The 16,066-nt window shown below is 39.2% G+C and overlaps 1 protein-coding gene across 1 annotated transcript in view; it reads right to left on the bottom strand.

Annotated features, from left to right (window-relative positions):
• The window catches only part of adcy1b (adenylate cyclase 1b), a 550,524-nt gene that overhangs the window by 454,198 nt on the left and 80,260 nt on the right, over positions 1-16,066 (bottom strand). The window contains exon 3 of the mRNA XM_065272926.2: positions 633-751. Coding sequence (XP_065128998.1) covers positions 633-751 — 119 coding nt within the window. The remainder of the gene's footprint in view (positions 1-632; positions 752-16,066) is intronic.

Consider the following 16,066-nt stretch of genomic DNA (forward strand, 5'->3'; position numbering starts at 1 on the left):
CTTTTGCAAAACTTTAGATTCAACAACACACCCGCGGTGTGACACGCAGTATTGAGAAGCGCACGGGCGAGCAAAGGAGGGAGGATGGTTGAGAGCTGACATCAAATGTCAATAAACAGCAAATGTCACAAACACGAGCCGTCATTAAACATGACAGCATACGCTTGACATAAAACACACTCAGGAAAAACAATCACTCTAAATGACCGGTAATAAAACCATTAAATACTTTCTGTCTAAAGTTGACAACTTGTTCAGATTTTGATTGATGGTCCCGCCCCCTGTCAAAGGGGTCATAAAAACGACCTGTCAGACAGCAACTGTCACCGGGTGGGGGAGGGGGTCATAAAAGTTTGACGAATGCCGGTCCCATATAACTACTATCGTGATAAATGACACGATATTTGTCAGCTCTGTCAAGGGTTTGTGTGCTTAAGATGCTGTCATAGTTTGGGATGCAAATGTTACCAGGGCTCGGCGAAAATCACTTTGTTACTCTCCTACTAAAAATAATGTTTCACATTAATGTTGCGCTTAAGAGAACAAGATGGTGGCAGTACCTTGCAGCAGCCAATCCAGAATTTTTTTTAGAAATATAGTAAACAAAAACATTAGCTGAAAGAGAGTTTTACCTGACATTATCATGTCGTTGGATATAAATCTTGTGAAAGATCCTCTCCGGGGGCTTAAGGAAATCTTCCTTCATCTCCATTGCAACATTCCTGGGCAACAGACTCATCAAGAGACGCTCCTTGTGTGTGTGTGTGTGTGTGTGTGTGTGCGTGCGTGCGTGCGTGCGTGTGTGTTATTGTGTGTGTGTGTGTGTGTGTGCAAGTGTGATGATTTGCAGTTTTCATTTATGATGTATTAATGTTCAAGGGAGAGAAAGAAAAAACATAAGAAATCAACAATCCTGAAGGCATACAAGAACCTATACAGGTTGAAACTAATTGAAAAAAGACTCTTGTTATAGGTCACATTCTTCTTGATCCCATTTTTAAACCCAAGTTAGTTTGTAATGTTGCTATAATAGCATACCGTATTTTCCGGACTATAAGTCGCTCCGGAGTATAAGTCGCATCAGTCAAAAAATGCGTCATGAAGAGGAAAAAAACATATATAAGTCGCACTGGACTATAAGTCGCATTTATTTAGAAAATTATTATTCTTTTTGGGGGCATTTTGTTTGTTAAGTCTTTCTCTGTTGTCTTTAAGTTAATGTTTCAGTTAACCGTTTTTTCAGGGGTAGGCTACAGGAGCAACATATAGCGCCCTCTCGTGGCTGTAGACGGTAATGTTTTCTTTTGGTTCATGTAAGTCAGTATGAATTAATTTTGACATATAAGTCGCACCTGACTATAAGTCACAGGACCAGCCAAACTATGAAAAAAAGTGCGACTTATAGTCCGGAAAATACAGTAAATAATAATTGTAAAATAATAAAGCTCAAAGTTCACTGCCAGGCGATATATTTTCTTTAACAGAATTTGCATTTCAAAGCCTACAGTGAAGAGCCGGTTTGGACTATAGCCCTCTACTTCCTGCTTTAATGACGTCAGTAGAACAGTTTATGACTACCCTCCACAGGAATACGTCAGTCGGCAGCTAAGCTAACAGCAAGCTAAGTTGCTATCGAATCACAACACACTAAACAAGCTACACAATTAGAACTAAGTAGAGATAAGTCAATTGTGCGAAAAATACAGTGTTTTTCTAGACATGAAACATGAACACTTTATATTGCGCACTGTAAACACAATCAAAGCTTCAAAAAAATAGAAATAACGGACCTTTAAATAGTGTCACTAAACTAATTTGCCAAAATATTAAGTATCATTGGTCAGATAAAGGGATAGTCCTGCACGGAATTTACACTAAATTTGTTTCATTTAGATGTGATATATAGAGAAGCTCAAACAAAAACAGCAATGTTTTGAAAGTGTAACAAAGTCACACAATAAAAATTGCACACTTTACCTTTAACCAGCAGTGAGGCCGTGCCACAACATAATATTATTCCACTTGAAAACATAGCTCTAAACTAAATCAAATCTTAATTGTTAACTGGTAACATTATTCAACAAATATATTCCAAGTTTAAAGGCTATTTTAGGTCAGAAAGTTAGATAAATATACCTATGGAAATTAAGGCCACTGTTGTTTGGCCTCTGTATGTAATGATCAGTGCCCCACAATTTTCCCAATGTAAATCTGTGTAAAAAAAATTAAATGCTTCGAGCCTGAGTGCCTAAGACCTGGTGTGTCCACGTGGACATCACATTTTTTGTTGTTTGCACCATAATACTTCATTCTGTGTAATTGGAACCTGATGTACACAAAATTGTACCAAAGCTCAGGTCTAAGGAGGGGAAATGAATTCTCAGTTTGTCACACCACAGAAAAATGTGTTATTAACCACCCAACAATTTTGAATAATTTAAAAACCGGCAAGTTATCAATATCTAGGAAATCCCTGCTCTTAAACACTTGTGGTTTTCGCTGTCAGTGCTGAAACCTCGGCTATTTGCATTACAATCTCTTTTAACTTTCAAATAATGCTAAACCGATTGTTAAGGGACGGGGTCATGTTCGGTGGCCCGCACAAATAATCCTGAAAATGTGGAAAATGAATAAGGGTGTAACTTCACAATTTTTTAGCACTACACAGTTCAGTTTTAGTAACATGTTTCAACAATAAATTTCTGACATTTATAATGTGCTTAGAAACAATTCCATTAATTCTGATACCCGTTTACTGTGTTGTTTACAGTAATTTAGGCAAGATGTGTTTGAAAGGTCCAACACTAAACAAACAAAGCTTTTTTTCATATAACTGTGTTATGTAACTTTATGTGTTCATATGAGCAACCTCAAGCACATTAGAAATAATGTAAATATACAAAATTAATGATAAGGACTTTACCAGCTGCGATTTGATTATGATGCCGGCTTACTATGTTGTTTATGGTAATTTATAGGGATGTAACGATTCAATCGCGGTCCCCATTAAAAATGCCTGTCTGAAATCGATTCTGTATCGCAAGGCAGCGATTCTTTGTTTCATGCACAACTGGTGCGTGTACTACGGCATTTGGTCAGTAGAAAGTCCTTATCAATCTAAAATCATAACGAGTCGGAGTTGTTTATAACGTGCATTTAAAAAAGCAACACTCGTTAAATAAAAATCATTCAAAATATTCCTTATTATCATGAAAATACCTGAAACAATTTGAAGAACAGCAATATAAATATTCCTGTAGACATTTCCTGGGATAGTGTTTGCAGTGCTACTTCTTCTGTGGCACAAAGGGAGTTTCTGCATGAGAGCGCCCCCTGGTGTTCGGATGTGCCGGGATTTCACCGTAATTCATTCAAATTCATTCATTGAGAAAACGCGCATTTGCACGGTTAATCGTTACACCCCTAGTAATTTAGTAATGTCGGGTTTGAAGTTTTGTTGCTACTTCACCATGCGCATTGACATTTATGTGTATCATCTCTAGCACCCAGAATCTTTTGTGGCTTGAACATATATGTCTCCGGCTTCTATTTTTCCCACATCTAAGGTTTTCAATACTATTCTCCACATGTAATGCCGGGGAATTAGGCTGTCCAATCTTAGCAGTGGGCATTTATTTCCAGGTCTTCAATGCGGCCCGTCCATCAAAACTGAACATTTGTGATCCGTCACGGAAACTAGGGACACAAGTCGGCAGCACAAGTTTCGAGAAAATGAGAAACAAAGTGTTTTTTCCAAAATTTGTGATTTTCGATTTATTGCAGAATTTGTTAGTTGAGATCACGAAGAAGCCTCTCCATGTTTGAGATAGCAGTTTATGTATATTTAAAAGCGTACAATTTGCAGTTAAAATAGGCTTGTTTTTCCGGAGATTCCGGAGCGTGCAGCGGGGGGCGTCACTGTCTGTGTGTATATTTACATACTGGATAAGCTTGTGTTTTCGCCTCCGCCCCCAAAGGGAACAGCGTGACTACTGAATAAGGATAGTTTGCCCAAAAGGGTCAGATGTGGGTGTTGAAGCATCGAAAATACAGTTGGGTCCAAAAATAGCAAGAATTACGACTTTATTCAGCATTGTCTTCTCTTCCGGCTCTGAACCGCGTGAAGTCACGTGACTGTAGTGACGCGGCTGCCCTGTTCCTCAGACATGTTTATTAAGTTTTTTTTTTTTCAAACGTATAGTGTGCGTCTCCCCAGACTGTAAATGAAGCTTGGGCGCACAAAACAAAAGAACTATAATAATAATAATAATAATAATTAGTTACATTTATATAGCGCTTTTCCAGTGCTCAAAGCGCTTTACATATGAATGGGGGAATCTCCTCAACCACCACCAATGTGCAGCATCCACCTGGATGATGCGACGGCAGCCATATTGCGCCAGAACGCCCACCACACACCAGCTTATTAGTGGAGAGGAGACCGAGTGATATAGCCAATTAGTATGATAAAAGAAGCTGGGGCGGAACAAATAACAGTCAGCCGCATCGTACGTCAGGCGCGTCACTGACTTTACGGGGCGCCGCAGTCGGATGACGTCAAAGTACCGCGAGAGCTCTTCAAGAAATCTTGAATAAAATTAGTTTAATTTCGACTCGCTCTCGCGGTACTTTGACGTCTTGCAGCGCAGCATGAGTCCAAACACACAGAAGTTACACAGAGATCGTTGGATTCTTTATATAATTGGCTACATGTTTTGTCTATCAATATTTTCCATGAAGTCATTGGCTGATGGAGGAACGAGCGAGCGATTGGTAACATCTCTTAAGGACTTCACGTTTTCGACGGTGCTGTTTTTGGATTATCTACTCTACTACCTCCCTATTTTAAATACAAACTTTGAAGGCGGGTTCATGTGTTTAACGGAACGTAAATACCGGAGTGTAATCTGATATACCCTTACATGTTACGATGTAAATAGTCCTCAGATTGTATATTATATTGTATTACCAGAAGTTCATGCGAAATCTGATGTAAACAATAGACTATATATCTATATTTCACGGATTATACACATTTGTGGCCAAAAATCATTGGATGATTCTCACATCTGAAACAGACTGGATTCGACTTGTGATCCCCACAAAGGTAAAAGTCCTGTTTATTTTTGCATGTTGTTCATTCGGACTTCTGTAATAAAATACTACATATGATGCTAGAACATCTGTATCTCAAAACGGCACATCCAGCCGTCCTCGTGCAAAGATTAAAGAGTGTAAAGACCAGTCACTCTACCTGCATGACTCAGCAGGGACACCAAAAGGGCACTGTTGTCCTATGTAACGTCTGACTGAATTTCCGTAACTGGATCATATCTGATACTTTGATTGCAGAGGGAATGGGGTAACACATCATATAATATTCACTAGCTAGTGAATATTATATGATGTGTTACCCCATTCCCTGGCTGGTTTCTGGATTTCAACACCAAAGAGGCTATAGTGAGGTATAGATAAGGTGTGAAACTCTGCTGGCCTAGCAGAGACTTAAGGAGTGTCTTTGATGAAACCATACCAAAAACTCTTTTTGGTATGTTCTTGTAAATACATTTATGCATGTTTACTTTATGTTTTCGGCCCTTGTAAACCTTTTTATATAACATGTATTCTCATGTACAATTGGGTTTCAATTACCTATGACAAGCAGAGATGTTGATTTAGAATTTGCTGTGGCTCACACATTGAGTTTAATCATAGCCTCATTTACCTTAAACCTTACCCATGTTTAATATGTATGTGATTCCCTTTTAATTCCCTCTTTGCTGATGAATGTTACCAAGCCATTACATGCATCATTATTTGCTTTCTTTCCATAACTTGGATTAAAAGATTACACACACACACACACACACACACACACACACACACACACACACACACACACACACACACACACACACACGCACACACACACATTCTGGTTTCCATGTTTTGTGGGGACATTCCATAGACGTAATGCATTTTATACCATACAAACTGTATATTCTATTCCCCTAACCTACCCCATTCCCTAACCCCAACCATCACAGAAACCATTCTGCTACTTCACATTTTCAATAAACATCATTCTGTTTGATTTATAAGCTTGTTTCCTCATGGGGACATCAAAATGTCCCCACAAGGTCACAAAAACACTGGTATTCCTATCTTTGTGGGGACAATTGGTCCCCACAACGTGATAATTACCAGGTACACACACACACACACACACACACACACGCACAATGTGCTCATTAACATCCAAGAGGTGTTACCAACATGAAGGAGGCAATTAATATACAAAATTAACAGTTAAGGGAACAAAGAAACTCTACCCTGTGTAGCTCTGATTGGTCGATTTAAACTTAAAAGTTCCTTACCACTTCAGGAAGATAAATATCGGCAACAACTTTGGGGGAATCTTCCCAGAGGATGGTACTCCTTTAGTAGTACTTAGAGTAGTACTCAACATACACCCTGAAAAAACACAGGCCGATTTCAACACCCTGACTGCGTCATTTGACCTCAAGCGAGCCCCCACTTCTGGTAATCTTTTAGATCTCATCTACGCACGCTGCTGTTCCACTCATCACACCCAGGTCACCCTGCTACACACATCTGATCATTTCCTCCTCACTCTGGATCTCACCCAGACTATCTCCCCCAGACATTGCACACAATCCCCCACTGGTCAAGTTCTGGCGAAACCTATGACTGCACTATCTTGGCACAACCTATGAATGCACTCTCCCTCCCGCTATATTCTTTGGTCTCCTCCATGCTCCCCCTCCAACCAACTCTCTCTATGCTCCACACTTACATTCTGCTTAGACAGTTAATTCATCTCTGACATCTGGACCAGGAAGGGCCAAATCATCCGCCCCTTGGTTTTCTGATTTTCTCTATGAGCATGGCTCCAGACTCAGGGCTGCAGAAATCCTGCTGACCTCTGTCTCTATCAGTCTCTTCCTGCCTCTTTCTCCACGGATGTCTCCTCTGCTTAGGCTCAGTACTATCACTCAAAAATCAACAGCTCAGCCGACTCTCGTGCACTCTTTAAGACCTTCTCAGCTCTTCTCTGTCCACACCCCCACCTTCATCTGACTTAATGGCTTTCTTTGTGCAGAAAACAAACACTATCAGCAGTCAGTTCTCTGCGAAACCGCCTCTTGCACATGCTCAAACTCCTGATGCATGCTCGCTTCCCTCTTTCTCTCTCCTATCTGAAGCAGAAAGTTCCAACGTCTTTGACTTTAACCATCTGACTACCTGCCTGTTAGATCCCATACCCGCTCATATCCTTCAGGCCATCTCTCCATTAGTTATCCCTGCTCTCACCCATATTATCAACTCATCTCTTTCCACTGGTACATTCCCTGCAGTTTTTAAAGAGGCCCGGATAACCCCGCTGCTGAAGAAACCCACACTTAAGCCTGAAATCTTAAAAAACTACAGACCCATATCTCTCCTTCCCTTCATTGCCAAGATTCTTGAGTGTGTGTTTCTTGATGAGCTCTCCTCCTTCACACAAAAAAACCTTCTAGAAAGCAACCAGTCTGGTTTCAAAAGTGGTCACTCCACCGAGACTCTCAGTCATTGAAGCCCTAAGGCTGGCCAAGGGCAACTTCCAAATCATCTGTACTGATCCTACTGAAACTATCCGCCACTTTTGACACTGTCCTTTGCTGAACCCTGCAATGATGGAGCTGCTTGTTATATCATCTGACCCTAAAATTCAGCACAACTTTTCCATTCAGCTAGGTTCTTTAACCATTACGCCTTCCAGGACAGCCAAAATCCTGGACGGGGTCATTAAGGATCAGGTTAGCTTCTTGGAGCATGTTGCCAGCACCGCCCGCTCTTGTAGATTCATCTTCTACAATATTAGGAAAATTAGACCTTTCCTAAATGAACATGCTACCATATCCTGTTCAGATTGGACTATTGCAATGCATTACTTGCCGGACTCCCAGCCTGCAAGAGTGGTCTTCAATGAGCCAAAGGCGGCACACGTCACTCCTCACTTTTTCAAGTTACACTGGCTTCCTATAGCTGCTCACATCAAATTCAAAGCTCTGCTCCTGCCCTCTAAAACCACCAGTGTGTCAGCACCCTCTTATCTTTACTTGCTTATACAGACTTACATACCCTCTCGATCCCTGCACTCTGTCACTGAGCAACAGCTTGTGATGCCATCTTTAAATGGAAAAAAATCACTATCTGCCGGACTCTGTAGCTGTCTTTAAGAATCTCTTCCACCAACACCTCACTTACTAATTCAGAGCTTAACACTCTGGGGTCGACGGTGGCGCGGGCGCCGCAAACTCTTTATTTTTCAATCACTCCGCAAAGAGACTTAAATTACTCTGCTGATTTTTGACATACAGATATGATTTATACATCATTTCAAACGTTAAAGTGTCTAGTTTTTTTCTGTCCACTCCCAATAAAAACAGAATGTTGTGCTTTTTCGCAAAATTAAGAATATAAACATGATGCACGTTCTGTTCTCTCTCCCTCAGTGAAGTCCTTTCAGAAACGCGTCAGAAAAATAAACTGTAACTTAACGAATACTTGGTGTAGAAACAAAAGATAAATGTCTACATAATGCTTGGAATGTCTCCTTTTAAATGATATAAGTGAAATTGAAAACATATATTGTCATTCGGTGTAAACTGTATGAGAAGGAGGAGAAGTACAGTATTTCGCCAGTTACCTCATTATCTGTAATGAGATCGGATCGCCACACCCCCGCGCCATTGAAGTGAATGAGCAGAAACATCCATATGCATGACTCGTGCCTCCTGCAGTCAATGGATATGCAATCCACAATCCAGTCTCTCCATTCCTTGTTGTTCCATCCGATTGCACCAAACATGACATAAATCCTTATTTCCTTGCGTATGTGTGTCAGTATCTCCAGACGCGAGTGTTTTCTTTGTTCTTCCGTCAAACAGTTCACGCGATTGGAACACACATACACAAACACGCGAGTCAGGAAACTCGACGCGCTTTTTGGTATTCTTATATAATGCGCGATTCCAAACAGTACAATCCTTATTTAGTTGCGTCTAAGCGCATATCTCCGCACAGCAAGTTTATTAAACACAGGATCACTCGCGTGTGCACACATTCACTGCTTTCATGATCAACATGTGAGGTAATGGCGGCGGTTGTAAACAAACATTGATACATTTACCACGCGTGTCCCTTGTTGTGTTTCTACTATAATGATTACAAATACACAAATAAGAGTCCAGACAACAATAGGCAGTTGTTCTTTTGAGCTTTTTACTGAACAAAAGTAAACCTCTCGCTGGCCAACCAAACACTAACCCTGGGTTGAAGTGTGTTCATGTTAAGATGGCCAAACAGTATCTTTACCATGATTAAGCTACTATGGTTTTTAAAAGGTAACTTATACTTGTGAAATTAATAGAAAATATTTCAATAGAAATATATATAAATATATATAATGTGTGTGTGTGTGTGTGTGTGTGTGTGTGTGTGTGTGTGTGTGTGTGTGTATTTACATTATATTGAAAAGTAAACCTTATCATGGTTTTACTACAGAGAAAGTTATTCCTGTTGAACATCCACACAAGGCTCATTAGTGGCTCATTATTCAACTCTTTTGTCTCTCAGCTGTCAATCACTGATTATTCAGGAGCTTTCCCGCCTCCATGCATACAGCCTTTCAAAAGCAAAAGTGTCTTAGAAATTGTAAATCAATATCTTGCTTTATGTGATTGAGTAGGCCATATGATTTTCACATCATTTTGAAGAAAAAACTCTAGACTACTAGATCCAGTTTGGAAAGTCTTGGGAAAACATGTTTAGAATGAGTTTTGTGGAGTTATATCAGTGACTTAAAAATTTTGCTTTTTCAAAAACCACGCATAAACATTTTTCTCTCAAAAATACAAACATGTACATACATGTTGATTATATGATATTGTAGCCCAGTTTGTGATGAACACAGTGTTATGAGACTTTTGCCATTAATATGTTTTTAAGCAACTGAAAAAAGCACAAATGTCAGTCCATGTCAAAACTTCCCAAGGGCCCTAAAAACCCATTAGACCCCAGAGGGTTAATATATTTTTCTATTTTCCATCTTAATCTGTACATTTTATGTGTAAGAAAAAAATGACTAAACCAATGACTAAACCAATTCTTAAAGACAAAAGCATCTGCTAAATGACTAAATGTAAATAAAAACAGACGATTCTCTTTAATAAAGGGTACAGGTGGATGTGTGGAGTAGCGTGTGTGTGTGATTTAAACTTTTCTAAGAGGGCTAAAAAACTAGCAATCATCATTAGAGCACCACCCCAGGCTAAATTGCACTAGACCTCTAGCAAATGTGTTATGCATGCGTTCAGTTGGAAAAATGTAAAACATCTCGGTTACGTATGTAACCATGGTTCCCTGATGGAAGGAACGAGACATTGTCTTGATGGGGTGTGTTCTTGAGAGTCAATCTGGTCTAACTTGTGTGTAAAACGGCAAAGAAATTTCAATGAAATTGTGCAAATGGTATTTGCATATCAGTCTCCGCCCATACTTACGTTTATAAAAGGAGATGCCATGCACCATTCAGACGCTTGTGTCTGTGGAGCTCGATGAGGCTCGCATCAGTGGAACGAGCAGTGTTGTGGCATTAAGGACACAACGTCTCGTTCCCTCCTTCAGGGAACTGTGGTTACATACCTTACCGAGACGTCCCCTTTCTGTGGTTCATTCAACGTTGTGTCGATGGCGACAGTATGAGGTGCCTATGTGAAAAGCCACAACTCTGCTGCTACATTGAATCAAAACTTCCAGTAAGGTGTAAGGGGTCCTCATCCAAAAAGGTCCTGTCTCAGGGGAGTTGGCTAAGGAGTGGCAGTTGCTAGTTGCGAGAGCTCCGTGTACCAGGTCTGGTACCTGAGCAAAGAGGCTCACTGGGGGGAAGGCATACTTCCTCAGATTACGTGGCCATGCATGAGCCAAGGCATCCATGCCGAGGGAACCCTCGGTCAGGGCAAATCACAGCGGGCAATGAGGGTTGTCTGGTGAAGTAAACAGGTCGACCTGGCTTTGCCGAACATCTCCAAAATGCCCCAGACTACGTCGGGTGGAGTCTCCACTCTCAGTGGGACGTGACCTGTCGTGAGAGCACGTTGGCCGCACGATTGAGGTTGCACGGGGTTTTTGTGGCCCACAGAGACCTGAGTCTCTGGTGACTCCACAGCAAAAGGCGTATGGTGAGCTGTGCCATGCGATGTGAAAGTAGGCCACCCTGGTGATTTATATAGCCACAGTCACAGTGCTGTCTGGCCAAACCAGCACATTTTTGTCTTGCATCTAGGTAATTTTAATAAAGACAATGTACAGCCTTTTGGAAGTGACCGACTACAAGGAACTTTCAAATTGCGTGCAAATGATGAGAAAAATTATTTTCATCCGTTTAAAACAGTAAATCATGAGAAACTTTTATGGGATTCGCGTTCAAAGACCAATTGATTACTTATGGGAAATCTAAACATCAGAAGCGTTGCCTCAAAAACTGAACAACTGGAACAGTTACTTACATATTCCAACTTTGATTTGCTTTGTTTGTCAGAAACGTGGCAAACAGAAACATCACCAAACACTGCATATCTGGTCCCGGGATATAAAGTCTTCAGAAAGGATCGACAATCTGGAAAAGGTGGTGGACTGCTTATGTATGTGAAGGACTCATTTAAATGTAAGGAAATTGAATTTAATACTTTAGTGGATATAGAATATATTGCTGTAACAATTATTTTATCTCCATGTATGACATTTACTGTAGTGGGCATATATAGACCTCCTTCATCAAATAGTACTTTCTATGATCATCTGAGAAATCTTTTGAAGGGGTTTGATTGAAATAGAGAGTTAATTAGTTGGAGACTTTAATATTAATTGGAATGAGAAGTCAAATAGAAAAAAGCTTCAGGAGATAGTAAGTCATCTTGACCTAGTACAGTTAATCAGGGGCCCTACTAGAATCATTTAATCATCTGAAACTCAAATTGATTTAAAATTTAGCAATAAACCAAATAGAATAACGAAGTCAATAAATTTATTAACAGGACTATCAGATCACAATCTTATTTTAGTGGTAAGAAAAATAACAAAACATAGGTTTTTATATCAACAAGAAAAGAAAAATGTGCTAAATATTATACCAAAGAGATATAAAAACAAATTTGAAGAGGAATTTAAAAAACTGGATTAGAATGAGACACTGTCTACAGATCATTTAGAAGCTGCCTCAGAATGCTTAATGGTAACAATTAATAAGATCAAGGGTGAGTTAAGTAAAAATGTAATTGTAAAAGGAATTGAGAAAAGCGAAAGCAAAATTCTTTATTGACCTTATAAATGATGCAAAGGGTAATAGTAGAGAAGTCTGGGAGAATATCAATAAAGTGCGGAAGAAAAATAATAAAAATGATAAAGGTATAGAATTACAGGTTCATGGAAGTTTAATTCAAGATAAACATCAAATTGTTAGTGTATTTAATTTTTTTTTAGACTCAGTTCAAAATTGAACACAGGAATTTGGTGTGAGAAGTAAGGATATTATATTGCCAAATCATGATCTTATTGTTTTTAATATATCTGAAGTATCTGAATCTTATATAATGAAAATGTTAAGCCAACTCAAGAGTTCTAGAGCCAAAGATGTTCTTAATTGTGACTCTGTATTTATTAAAACATATGCAGATGTTCTTAGTACACCCATAACTCATCTGGTTAATCTGTCCATAAAACAATGTCATTTTCCAAGTGCCTGGAAGCAGGGGCGTAACTATCGGTAAGCAGGGCAAGCGTTGCTTACGGGCCCGGACCAATCAGGGGCCCGCCCGATCTGGAAGAATTTGATTGACAGTCGGCGGGCCCTATCACATATTCGTTGCTATCCGCTCTTCCCAGGCTTTCTCACGGGTTTTCAACGGGGCCGTCCGGGGCTAAGCCCCGGCACATAGGCTGAAGGTCTTGCTCTGCTCTTGCCAGTGTACCAGCTGCGCTTGTGCGCGTGCACTCGCTGCGCTGGTGCGTGTGCACTCGCTGCGCTGGTGCGTGTGCACTGAAGTGAAGTGAATAATGCGTTTCCATTCATTATAGGGCATACTCACCAACACAAGTTTAACGATTTGCGCGAACAGATTACATACAAAGTCAATGCAAAGACGCAACCAGGTGCGTTCTCACAGGGCGATGCAAATGACGCGAATTGGGCAGCGCAATTGCCGCGAAAACACGCGCTTTCCCCTTTAAACGCGTCTTCGCGCAAGTTATGCAACTCAAGCGAAAAAACTCAGAACTGTAAGAACGCGCTCTCACACAGGATCATTTGACATTGTAGAGGAGAGAGAGAGCGAGCGAGCGAGAGAGAGGTAAGAATGGTGCCCACGTCAAGAAAACTTAATGAGGACTAGAAACGTGTAAAGAATTAAAGTATGTATGTCACTTATATAATTACAGTATGTTAACTGGATAACACTGGATATAACTCATTGTATAAGCATAGTTTAATAAAATAATGTATTTTGATTACACAAATCAAACCTAACTATATGATTGTTTTAGCTGCTGACCAGCATAGGGAATCTCTATGGCTAATTTATAAGACATGTAAGAGTCTTTTTGGGTATCTTATGCCTAGAATTATTCAAGGAGGTTAATTCTTTTAACTTCCTTTAAAATTTGATCAATTGTGCATAATGACAGTAGTTGTATGGGGCCAGCATTCGTCAAACTTTTATGACCCCCTCCCCCACCCCGCTGACAGGTGCTGTCTGACAGCTCGTGTTTGACAGGGGGCGGGACAATCAATCATCCGGTGTACAAGCTGTCAACTTTAGACAGCGAGTTCGTAATCGTTTTATGACATATCATTTAGCGGGTTGTTTTTTTTCTGAGTGTGTTTTATGTCAAGCCTATGCTGTCATGTTTAATGACAGCTCGTGTTTCGACATTTGCCGACGGTTTCTCTATCTATCAACCCCTCCTTTCTCACAAGCCCTGCATTCTTTCATAGGGGTGCGTGTTGTAAGCGAGTAAAGATTTCTAAAACTCAATGTTGGTAAAATAAATCACCATTACGGTATCAAAAAGTAAATGTTTATTTTAGATTTAGACAAATCATGAACAATGCTATGATTAAAACTTTTGTTTGTAACATCACAAGTTATTTAATTAAATATTCCGTATACGGGTATAGTTTAAGCAATGACCTGAGCCATTACTACAATCTTTAGACGATAGTCTAAACTAAATAAATTTTTAAACGGTTCAGGAATTCCGTGAATCTTTTCATAACCTACTCTATAGTTTCACGCGTATTAAAGATCCGGCGGTGCCTGACAAAGCGCCGGGTGAGTGTTCATATATGACGTTTTAAAATAACCTTAATAAATGTAATTCTGTCCACTATGGCAAAATAGTGGGGTTTATTTTAGATTTAGGGGATTCTTTAACCAAGGCTCTGATTAAGACATGCACCGATGGTGACAGAGAACTTATATCTGACGTTAATAAACTTTTTAAATGTTTTTAAGACGTCTTCACCTCATTTTAGGGGTTTATTTTTAATTAAAGGCTTCTTAAAACGTGTGAATATGTGTATATTATACAAAGAGTCTTATATTGCTTGCTCTGACAGAAATAAAGTATTATTTTAGATTTTAGGTGAATTGACTGCGTGTATCTTATAAATACAACTTGATACATTTGTTTTGTCAAGAGACTTCTTTAAAATCACGCAAGAATAAAATATCTTAGATGTACTGGTTAAACTTAATTCTGATATTTTCTATCGAACTAGTCTATTTTCTGAACAGACACAAAGTTTCTGATGCTGATCTTATGGCAGGGGTGTGTAAGAGATAATGTTCACAACAGGGGGGCTGATTGTAAACTAGTGTCTTTTAAAAACACTGTGGTAATGTGTAATATGGTCACTCTGACAAAAATAAAGCATTTGATTGTAACAAATTATTTAATGAAATATTCAGTATGTGTATAGCGATGAACTATGCCAAAATCACCGGGGTCCCATCAATACTATATTCTTTAGACTAAAGGGTATTTATTTTAAACTAAATAAAATCTTAATCTTTTCATGCACAATATTCTGTTCACGCCATTAGATTGCATTCCTGCGTTTACAATAGAGAACATACGCGGATGCGTGTTCATATCCACCGTTAAGAAACTTTTTTTTTTAAACGATTAAAGACATTTTCAATTCATCTTCTGGAGTTTGTTTTAAAATAATGACACCTTAAAATCAACTGTGAAGATGTGGTTATTACACAATAAAATGTAATTCTGTCCGCTCCGGTATAATAGGGGTTTTATTTTAGATTTGGGACTTTCTTTAACCAAGTCTCTGATTAAAACATGTGAATGCGTACAACAAAGTTGTCAGAAAACATACGCTGACGCGCTCTTATATATGGTGTTAAGAACCTTTTAAACGTTTTAAGACATTTCACACCCTCTTCTGGGTTGAATTCATTAATGTCATCTAACATCCACGTGTGTACATGTGTATTTACGATAAATGTAACACGGTACGCATTGTCAAAATAAAAGGTTTCTTGAACATGTTATTCCAGTATGTGTTTCTTGTCTTGCGAGTGTTCGACATATTTATTGATGTGGAAAGAAGTTTTTTGTTTTGGACGATCAGTTTCAGTCTCTCTCTCTCTCTATCACAATCCGTTATCACACAGCGGCCCTAGTGTGTCTGAACAGCGGTGGTGTTCAGCGGTCCGTACTGTTTCTAAAACTCTGTGTTGGTAAAATAAATGGTAATTCACCCCACCCATTGACAATAACTATAAGGTTTATTTTAGATATTAGGTAGAGCACCAGAGCCTAATTTAGGGGAGACACTGCAGGATCTAAAAGTATGTAACATTACAAAATTATTTAATGAAATATTCAGTACGTTTATATTTAAGCAATAAATTGTACCAAAACCTCCATGGGTCTTTTATTCTTTAGACATAAGTCTATTTATTTTAAACTAAATAAAAGCTGA

The sequence above is a fragment of the Paramisgurnus dabryanus genome, chromosome 6 (assembly GCF_030506205.2).
Source record: "Paramisgurnus dabryanus chromosome 6, PD_genome_1.1, whole genome shotgun sequence".
Lineage (NCBI taxonomy): Eukaryota > Metazoa > Chordata > Actinopteri > Cypriniformes > Cobitidae > Paramisgurnus > Paramisgurnus dabryanus.